The sequence below is a fragment of the Prionailurus bengalensis genome, chromosome D3 (genome assembly GCF_016509475.1).
Source record: "Prionailurus bengalensis isolate Pbe53 chromosome D3, Fcat_Pben_1.1_paternal_pri, whole genome shotgun sequence".
NCBI classification, from domain to species: Eukaryota; Metazoa; Chordata; class Mammalia; order Carnivora; family Felidae; genus Prionailurus; species Prionailurus bengalensis.
In genome coordinates, this window is record NC_057356.1 from 29065979 (window position 1) to 29076535 (window position 10557).

Here is a 10557-nt window from a genome sequence, read left to right on the forward strand (position 1 = left end):
CTGTACAAAACTCACAGTGCAGCCCAGGACAGCTTTCCACACGGCCTGACAGGCCTTGGGGTCCTACCCATCTGTGCAGTCACATGAGTGTATCCCAAATGAGCATCACAATAGACCGAAGTTTCATACAGAAACTTTAATTGGAAACAACTGAAAACCACCTGTGCTGCAGGGTGGCAAGAGAGAGAGGGAGACAGGAATGCCTGCCAGCCATGTCCCCATTCAGTATTCTTCCCCTTCTTCAGCCTCTGCTTCCACGGAATCCACACCCACCTCTTCATAATCTTTCTCCAGAGCTGCCAGGTCCTCCCGGGCCTCGGAGAACTCCCCTTCCTCCATGCCTTCCCCCACGTACCAGTGCACAAAGGCTCGCTTTGCATACATGAGGTCAAACTTATGGTCTAGGCGGGCCCAGGCCTCGGCAATGGCGGTAGTGTTGCTCAGCATGCACACGGCCCGCTGCACCCTGGCCAGGTCCCCTCCGGGGACGACGGTGGGGGGTTGGTAGTTGATGCCCACCTGCCAGAGAAGGGGAAGAAAACAGTCTGTGCAACTTCTGTCAAACCCAGAAATGGTAGCTGCTTTCATGGAAACAAAAGACATGCAGGTGCCTTCTTTGTGCCAGGCAAGGTGTCAGGTGAGCAGGGTGCCGGTTTCCAGACCAGGAAAACTGGGGAAAAGGAGCCCTGGCTCCCGGCTCAGTCCCAAGTTGCCTGAAGGGCTGTGTCCCAGCAACTGAGACACGTGACAGGTGCTCAGGTAACAGGGCTGCTTCTTCTAAAAGGGGACGCTGCTTTGTATTGCTCATGTTATTTTCCCCATAGGCTTCTACAAGATGGGGATTCATTTCTGTAGCTGAAACCTTTTCCACTCGATTCAGAGTACTATGGTTGTATCACCAGGGGAGATCATACCCCCGGTCTCCTACCAAATGAGCCAGCCTGTGCATAACAGGGCGACAGGCACACCCTCAGGTCCTAGGACTGTTGCTACTACTGCAACAGGAGGTGGCCTATGTGTGTGCTAAGTAGGAGAAAGGGGGTGATATTCGAGGGCTGGGTCCAAAAGGGGAGGCATTCTAAGTTTCCAAACCAGGAGACACCACGACCAGAGGTTTGGGCAGGAATACACAGGGTCAGTTAGAGCTGGGGTCGGCAAACTTTGTCTATAAGGAGCAAGACAGGGACGCCTGGGTGGCTCAGTTGGTTAAGGTGTGCAACTTCAGCTCAGGTCGCGATCTCACGGCCTGTGAGTTCGAGCCCTGTGTCGGGCTCTGTGCTGACAGCTCGGAACCTGGAGCCTGTTTCAGATTCTGTGTCTCCCTCTCTCTCTGACCCTCCCCCGTTCATGCTCTGTCTCTCTCTGTCTCAAAAATGAAAATAAGTGTTAAAAAAAAGAGCAAGGCAGCACATATTCTAGGCTGGCTGGGCCACATGGTCTCTGTCACAATTACTTAATTCTCTCTTTGGAGCACAAAAGCAGCCACAACAAGACACCAATGAACAGGTGTGGGTGTGTCCACATAAAACTCTACGTGGCTGGTCTGCCAACTGTGCCGATCCCTGAACCCAGAATAGGAAGGGCTAGTGAAGGACCCGCTGCAGCAAGCCCACCAGAAGCAGTAAGGTCTGAGCCAGCTAGGCGGCATGGAAAGCAAGGCAGAGGGAAGCAACGTTTTCCCAGATGGAAAGCATCGACAGCTTAGCGTCCAAGTACTGGACAAAGCTGAAGAGCTACAGCAAGTTTCCTATTCTGTATCAGATGGAAGACTGGCACAAACTGTGTTGGAGGCAGCCTCTGCCCAAACTTGCCAATCTTACTAACAGAGAAATGAGTATGTTGCCATTTCTTCCAGAAACATCCATGACCATTTTTCGTTAAATCAAATGCTGCGTGGGACATTTAGATTTGGTTTAATTTCCTTATGCCTGAAGAATGACGTGGGATTTAGGAACACTGATGTTTACAGTGATACCCCAATTTCAAATATCCACATCAATTATCAAAATGCCCTTGAAAACTGCTACATTTCTAAGTCCAAACTATTTTTCCCACACTAATTCTTTCACCCGGAAGCGGCAACAAAAATCCTTCCAAAAACTTTCTGTTCTGTTAAAACAGAAAATTCTCACGCAGATACACAATGTGATAACTCAGGAAGGGAGTTCAAATGGCACCACTGAATAAATTATCACTCCGGCTCACTGATTTATGACCAAGGGGCTGGCTGCCATGGAACAGGGCATCCCCTACAAAGGGCATGCTGTGCTTGGTCGGCTGCCTGCTGACCGGTAACACCACTCAACATCACCCAGTCCTACCTTAAATCCAGTTGGGCACCAATCCACAAACTGGATGGTGCGCTTGGTCTTGATGGTGGCGATGGCTGCGTTGACATCTTTCGGGACCACGTCCCCCCTGTACAACATGCAGCAGGCCATATACTTGCCGTGCCGAGGGTCACACTTGACCATCTGGTTAGCCGGCTCAAAACAGGCATTGGTGATCTCGGCCACAGACAGCTGCTCGTGGTACGCCTTCTCAGCTGAGATGACCGGGGCGTAGGTGGCCAGGGGGAAGTGGATGCGGGGGTAGGGGACCAGGTTGGTCTGGAATTCCGTCAAGTCCACGTTCAGGGCCCCATCAAATCGCAGGGAGGCCGTGATGGAGGACACGATCTGCCCGATCAGACGATTAAGGTTGGTGTACGTGGGCCGCTCGATATCCAGGTTGCGCCGACATATGTCGTAGATGGCTTCGTTGTCCACCATGAAGGCACAGTCAGAATGCTCCAGGGTCGTGTGGGTGGTCAGGATGGAGTTGTAGGGCTCCACCACGGCCGTGGACACCTGGGGGGCCGGGTAGATGGCAAACTCCAGCTTGGACTTCTTGCCGTAGTCCACCGACAGCCGCTCCATGAGCAGGGACGCAAACCCAGAGCCGGTGCCGCCCCCGAAACTGTGGAAGATGAGGAAGCCCTGCAGCCCCGTGCACAGATCCGCCTGAGAGAAACCAGAGACCGTGAGTCAGTGCCTGCGGAAGCCACACCGCCGACCTCCGACAAGCCACGCTCGCTTCTTTGCCTCTGCGGGATGATCACACATTCAAATCGTCCACAGCGCACGTGCAGGACGCTCAGGAGCAAAGCAAGGCAGACGTTAGAGATGTACGGACGCACCGAAGCCACACGTGAAGGGAACGTGGACTCAAGATTCTGGCCTGGGGTTTGGCCAGAGCGACCTCCTGGCACACCCTCCCTGCACACCCTCCCGTCCGGGGCAACGTCCACAGGAAGCCTTCTCGGCACCCCCTTACCAGTTTTCGGATCCGGTCCAGGACCAGGTCGACGATCTCCCTGCCGATGGTATAGTGGCCTCTGGCGTAATTATTGGCTGCGTCCTCCTTCCCGGTGATCAGCTGCTCTGGGTGGAAGAGCTGCCTGTAGGTCCCTGTGCGCACTTCATCTACAAAGAGGACACGTGGGCCGCAGGGCTTCAAGCCTGTTGTCAACTCACCAGGAGGGGTGGGTTTGGGGACCGTCGGGCTCTACCAAGCACGTGCCGTTCCTCGCGGGTCGGCGGCATCAGGGTCTCGTAGAAAACGTCTCTGCGTCGTACGCAGACCACAACAGCAATCTATGGCTCAGCAGGTAAAGTCAAGTGGAGGTACAAAGTCCAATCTGACTGGTCCTCAAAGAAGGGAAACCACTCACACCCGCACACAGGTGATTCTGCACGTGCATACGTATGTCCTCCTACCCACAGCTACCTCAAAGAGTGTAACTAAAGAATCGCTTACATACCAGACAGTCACCAGGTCAGCATGACCTTGGCCGGCCAGTCCCATCAGGGCACCCTCTGTGGCCTGCCTCTCACAGGCTTTAGGGTGACATCCTGTCTTCCCCTGGGTGGCCACTGAAAGGTGCTCTCTCCTTGCAGCTCTCCCTGGCAACCACTTCAGCCTTCTAATCCGGAGGAAGCCAACGAATGTTCTCTACTTACCTTTCTGTCAGATGCAGGTCAAGGTTCTCACGCAGCAGCATTTTGGTGTGCGCAGCGTTAAGGAGGGACCAGTGCCTGGGCACCCCGCAGGTGGAGTCTACACAACCACCTGCCTGGGGCTGAGGCGGCCACGAGTGAATCTATTACCAGCCTATGTTTTTCCTGTACGTCAGGTTCTGCTAACTTAGGAGCCTCAGTTTCTCACCTGATGTAGCCACAGGCGTGTACTTGTACACCCCGTCCTTTCTGCAGAAAGGATTCAAAGGAGCACAGAGGGCATGGAGGGGGCTTCAGGGAGGCTCTCCCACTCTCCCGGGAAAGCCGCCCAAGTGCCCGAGTACCTACCGACCACGGTGGGCTCCAGGTCCACAAACACCGCTCTGGGCACATGCTTGCCAGCCCCAGTCTCGCTGAAGAACGTGTTGAACGAGTCATCCCCACCACCGATGGTTTTGTCGCTTGGCATCTGACCATCGGGCTGAATTCCATGTTCAAGGCAGTACAGTTCCCAGCAGGCATTGCCGATCTGGACACCTGCCTGCCCCACGTGGATAGAGATGCACTCGCGCTGGGAACCAGAACACAAACGTTGAGATCCCCTTGTCTTCAAGGGAACCAACGCTATATGGCATGGAAACCATATTAACACACACATCTACATGTATTTCACATTGTCGATGGCTTTCCCAGACCTTTCCCAGAAGGCTTACGTGACCCTTTTCAAGTCCCTATGAAAACTGAGGTGCTCTAAACCACCCTAGCTCCTAAGTGCCGGACTTAGCCCCTACACAGAAGTGTTTGCTACCATACACGTAATGTCCATGATAAACGCCACACCATACAGTCACATACAGCCACAGTCACCATACAGCCACAGTTATTCTCGAAAGAGTATAGCGATTAGTTTCTGATGGTGTCCTGTCCAAAGAGAATGTAACAAGTAACAGATCAGGGAAGGAAGAGTGGACTTGGACACAGGTCACCATGGCCCAGGTGCCCGTGGTCACCATATGTGTGCCATCCATCTACCCATCTACAGCTACCCTCTATTTTCTCCACCCAGGGCTGTGCTCAGGGAGGCTGACCCATCTGGACTGCATTAAAGGGGCTTCCTTGCACCTGGCTTCTGGTTGCATTAGCCAAGGCAGGCATCAGCAAGAGACTGCGAGGTTAGAGGACAGTGTGGTCAGGGTGCTCACTTCCTGGCTCCCACCCTGCCGGACTGCCATGGGCTCCCTGAGTGTGTTTATCAAGGCCACAAACTTTCAGCGGTCAGTGTTCTTGATAAAGCCACCTTCTCAGCTTCTAGCGACCACTCCCTTCACCTCAAGGCTAGGAGTTAATGGCAACCAGACATCACAAACGGTAGGACACTACACTGTCCTTTGGTGGTTTCCTTAGACTCAAAGTACCTATTTTGACTGTATCCTATCTTTCCTGCCATAAACATAACTGTACAGTCATTAATCATTTGTTCTATTTTAGACACCTTATCCTTACAAATACATAGAGGAGATCAAATAAAATTCAAGGTGTCCCACCTACCCTAAATCCTAATATACAATACCAAGAACTTGAAGTCCTGTTTTTAAGTTTGGCAGGCAATTTTTTTTTATTTTTAAGGTTTGTTTATTATGGAGAGACAGCACGAGCAGGGGAGGGACAGAGAGAGAAGGAGACAGAAGCCGAAGCAGGCTCCAGGCTCTGAGCTGTCAGCACAGAGTCCGACACGGGGCTCGAACCACAGACCGTGAGAGCATGACCCGAGCTGAAGTCGGACGCTTAACCGCCTGAGCCAGGTGCCCCCGAAGTCCCGTTTCTTATCACACAAACACCAACTCTCCAATTAGGGGCATAGAGATTCACGTAACGCCACAATACCCTAAGAATCCATCCCAGAAGGAACTATTCAGTTGCAGAAAGAACTTCTCCAATGACAAGGAATGCACTCCTTCAGAGAAGAAATTCATCAACACTCTGGGAAGTCTTTTGGAATCCACACAATCACACCATTTACAGATCAGTATTATTCATTTTGCCTTACTTAAATCCAGGCAGCCTATGCTTCACAGGATGCCTGATTTAGTTTTCTACGGACTCAGCCCTAGTATGATCACAGGAAGCTCTGTACCCTGAGAAAATCCCTCAGGTTTTTCTTTTACAAAATGGGGGCTGGTGTGCTACATGATCTGCAAGGCCACTTCCATCTGATTATCCAATGGAACTAACGAAAAGCAGTCAGAAAAATCATTCCTAGCTTTCAATAGAAAGCCATTAAAAATTCATCACCAACCTCACCTGGATCATTAAAATTTTACCTTACTTTACTCAGCCTTATCTTCATCCTCTTTCTTTTCAAGCTCCAGTCCAACTGCTCTCTTCATATTCTTGGCAGGTTACTTTGTTCCCTATGTACCCAGAAGCTTCAGCTTCCAGACAGCAAATGCGCAGACCTTTCTGCTCTCTTCCTCCTGTCAATTGTTTCTGCTGATCCCCTACCCGCTAACAGTCCTCAAAGTAATCACTGGCCTTCTCAGGCCACTAGAGATCCACAGACCTCTTCAGGGTAATTGGAAATTAAAGCCATTTCACAGTAGGACTACTGAGATAACCAGCCCTTTTCACCGTGTTCACATTTCACCGTGTCCACTGATGGTGCATAATCAAACAGTGGGTAAAACTGGGGTGCTTGGGTGCCTCAGTCAATTAAGCATCCAACTTCAGCTCAGGTCATGATCTTACCATTTATGAGTTTAAGCCCCACACTGGGCTCCGCACTGACAGTGCAGAGCCTGCCTGGGATTCTCTCACGCTCTCTCTCTCAAAACAATAAACTTAAAAAAAAAAGTGGGTAAAACTCTTAATGCCCTAGTACAAATCAAGGTAGTGGCACCAAACTATACCAGTGTTCGTTAGATTCTTCACCCTTATGCACTCACGGTAAAAAGACCAAAAAAAAAAAAAAAAAAAGGGCAATTTCATTTCAGGATATTCATGATGAAGCAAAAAATGATTATTTTATAAAACATCCACCCTCAAGTACTGTGATAAAACGGAAAGTATCCAGAAAGCACTTGTGCACCTGCTGAAATACAGCTGTTTGAAGAAATAGCGCTTGTGTGCTTTCAGTTGCCAACTGAACTAGCTTTTTTCACAGAATGTTATTTTCCTTGCAAGAGCCGACAAACTATGGCTATTGCAACTTGGATATCTGGTGTTTATGTTAGCATGTTGTCTGAAAGTAAATAAATATTTTTAAAATTTCTAACATGGCAAATGACTATGGAGATAACCCACATAAACAAAGGCTTTTTGGAGTCCTAATTTGTTACACTGTAGAGATGTCCATGGAGTGCCTGGGTGGCTAAGATGGTTAAGCATGACTCTTGCTTCCCCATCAGGTCATGATCTCATGGTTTGTGAGTTGAGCTCATTGGGCTGGCAGTGCAGAGCCTGCTTGGGATTCTCTCTCTCCCTCTCCCTCGCCCCTCCCCCACTTGCACTCTTTCTCTCTCTCTCTCTCTCTCAAATAAACTCTATAAAAAAATAAATACTGTAGGGGCACCTGGGTGGCTCAGTCGGTTAAGTGTTGGACTTCAGCTCAGGTCATGATCTCATATCACATGAGTTCGAATGCCACGTTGGGCTCTGTGCTGACAGCTTAGAACCTGGAGCCTGCTTGGGATTCTGTGTCTCCCTCTCTCTCTGCCCCTCCCCCACTTGTGCTGTGTGTGTGTCTCTCTCTCTCAAAAATAAACATACGTTAACATACATACATACATACATACATACTCTAGGGATGTCCTGGGACCCCAACGTTTGAGAACCACCTTCCAGGCCTCAGGTACTCAACATAACGGCTGTCCTCAGAGACTGAGTCAAGGCCACCCAACAAGTCAAGGTCACCCAGCTTCCAACCTGGCTCATAAAGTTACAATTTTCGAGAAGACATCTGCACCCGCCAACCCCCCTTCATCCGGGACATTACCAGGTTGCCGCTGCCCTCAGGGTTCGCACACCCAGAGAACAAGCGAGAGGACTATCATCTGTTCGTCCGGGCAGCCCTGGGCCTCCCGTGCCCAGCCCAGCCCCCTCTTTCCCCCGATCTCCAGCGCCCCCCCTCCCCCCCCCCGCCACACACACACACACACACACACACACAGCGCCCCGGTCCTAGGATTTGTCCCAGTCTTGCCCCACCCAGGGGCCTCATGTGGCGGGCTTCATCCTCCCTCCTGCCTGGGCCTCTATGAACCGAGAGTGGCCAGGTGGGGGGGCCTCACCATGGTGAGTTCAGCTGCTGCCCAACGCCGTTACCAGACCTCAACCGCTGCCACCGATGCCACACACCCAACTGCCGCTCCTGCGCGGTGCACCCGGCCCGGGATTGGCCCGCCGCTGCCCAGGTGCCCATTGGTCCTCAGTGCCTCGGGGCGGACCTAGGCCTGGAATCCCGCTTCTGATTGGACGTTACTTGACTTGCGGAGTATGGTGCTTTCTGATTGGATATGGCTTTGGCGGGAAGGCTGTGGCCTAGCCAAAGCCGAGCATTCTGATGCATCCTCGGATGTTAGGTGGGAGTGGTCACGGTTTTCTCTGCGTGGGACGTAGCACATTTTCGTGCACGTAAGCCCTCAATGTGCGCGTGGCTTCACGTCAAGCTTGTGCTGCCTTCTTGCTTGGAGGCCCAGGCCCACTCACCTGTCTGCTCGTGATTCCGGTCTTTGCAATCGAGACACCCTCTCAAGGCCTGCCCACCATCTACCTGTAACCAATGCAAAGGAGAGCTGCTCTCCCGTGCTTCGCAAGCCAATAAAAGACTTGCACCAAGTTTTTGCCTTGAAGATAGGCTATTCGTTGGTGTGGCACCACCCAGGAGAACGTAAAACCAGTGTTCAACGTCCCGAACTTCCTGATGGCTTATAAACGAGGGGTTTTACGGGGAAAGTTGGGGGCAGGCCGGGGGCCCGGGGGGGGGGGTCTCCTGAGAAGGTGGACGCTGTTGATTGGAGGCTCATGAAGTCATGTTCACAGATGTTACTTTGTTACTTCAAGTGGCTTCATCTGGTCCACGGAGGTGTGTTCTATCTCAAGAGACTTGAGATAGACTAACAACCAACAAGATGGATGCCAGCTTCATACCCAAAATCTGCACCCGGCTTTCTTGTCCACCCTTTCTCCGGTGCAGAAAGGCCTTTGCCATCCAGCGCCCAGGAACCAGGCAGGATTTGATTACTTCTTTAATCTGGGGATTTCTGAGTTTCTGGGGACAAGGGAGTTGGAGGCTATACCCCAGGCTCCCCCCGCCAAGGCCGGGTTGGAGTGCAGTGTCCATTTGGGGGAACTTTGGTACAATCACCTGATTCTTCCATTCTGTAAAGACTGACTTAACTTTCTTTGGGATCCACTGTGTATTTATTTCTGAGAAAAGCAGGGTAAAAGGAATTCTGGCATAACCCCAAACTTATCACCAGAATGCAACATCCTTTCTGGTGATTCCCTAGAGCATGTTGGAGCAGACCCTTAACTTCTTACAGAAGAGCGGGGAACTCTGCCCCTGCAGGGGCACACAGCAGGTAGAGGAGCTGGACTTTTTCTGTAGGCCTTGGGAACATTTGGAGAGTATGATTAGGTCGGCCCTTAGAAAGATAGCTTTGGGGGCGCCTGGATGGCGCAGTCGGTTAAGCGTCGGACTTCAGCCAGGTCACGATCTCGCGGTCCGTGAGTTCGAGCCCCGCTTCAGGCTCTGGGCTGATGGCTCGGAGCCTGGAGCCTGTTTCCGATTCTGTGTCTCCCTCTCTCTCTGCCCCTCCCCCGTTCATGCTCTGTCTCTCTCTGTCCCCAAAATAAATAAACGTTGAAAGAAAGATAGCTTTGGCAGCTGGGAGGAGGGAGATGGAAGGAGGTCAACGGAGAGCCAGGGAAACCAGGAGAAACCCTCCCTGCTTCTTCCCTCCAAGAGAGTGAATCCTTCTATCTTAGGTCACCTGCCATAACAGAACACCATGGACTGGGTAGCATAAGTAACGGAAGTTTATTTTCTGGCGGTTCTAAAGGCTAGGAGAGTAATGCAAGGTCAAGTTCTGGAAGGGTTGGTTTCTACGAGGGCTCTCTTCCTGATTGCAGAAGGCTCCCTTCTTGCTGTGTCTGCCTATAGGGGTGGGAGGAGAGAGCAAGCTCTCGGTGTCTCTTCTTACAAGGACACTAATCCTATCAGATCAGGGTCCCACCTTTATGACCTCATGTAACCTTAATTGCCTCCTATTTCCAAATACAGTCGCATTGGGGGTTAGGGCTTCAATGTAGGAATTTGGCAGGGGGACCCAATTCAGTCTATAGCACCCTCCTCCACCCTCACGGCTCCAATCATTCCACATACATAACTGAATTGTAGCCTGTATCACATTTTAAAGTACTATTTATTTTTTCTGGTTTTAAAAGTAACACATATTCAGAGTAGAAAGTGTAGGAAATGAAGAATAACATAAGGAAAATAAAAATCATCCCCAAACCCACACCTTATAGCTAATCATTATTAATATGTCAAGGTGTTCTT

General features: G+C 51.1%; 1 protein-coding gene across 1 annotated transcript; it reads right to left on the minus strand.

Moving 5' to 3' along the window:
- Positions 1 to 121: 121 nt before the first annotated feature.
- Positions 122 to 8388, minus strand: LOC122470486 (tubulin alpha-3 chain). Its single transcript, XM_043558153.1, has 5 exons — positions 8285 to 8388; positions 4347 to 4569; positions 3316 to 3464; positions 2322 to 3002; positions 122 to 519 (listed from the first exon to the last, which is right to left on the minus strand). The coding sequence occupies exons 1-5, from the start codon at positions 8285 to 8287 to the stop codon at positions 223 to 225; spliced, it is 1353 nt and encodes a 450-aa protein (XP_043414088.1). The 5' UTR covers positions 8288 to 8388; the 3' UTR covers positions 122 to 222.
- Positions 8389 to 10557: the final 2169 nt, after the last annotated feature.

What these genes read in the sequence shown, in the direction of transcription:
- LOC122470486 (XM_043558153.1), bottom strand. An exon ending in CCTGGAGCCCACCGTGGTCG is followed by an intron (nt 3,465 to 4,346) that starts GTAGGTACTCGG and finishes TCCTCTTTGTAG; the next exon opens with ATGAAGTGCGCACAGGGACC. An exon ending in TGGACCGGATCCGAAAACTG is followed by an intron (nt 3,003 to 3,315) that starts GTAAGGGGGTGC and finishes GGTTTCTCTCAG; the next exon opens with GCGGATCTGTGCACGGGGCT.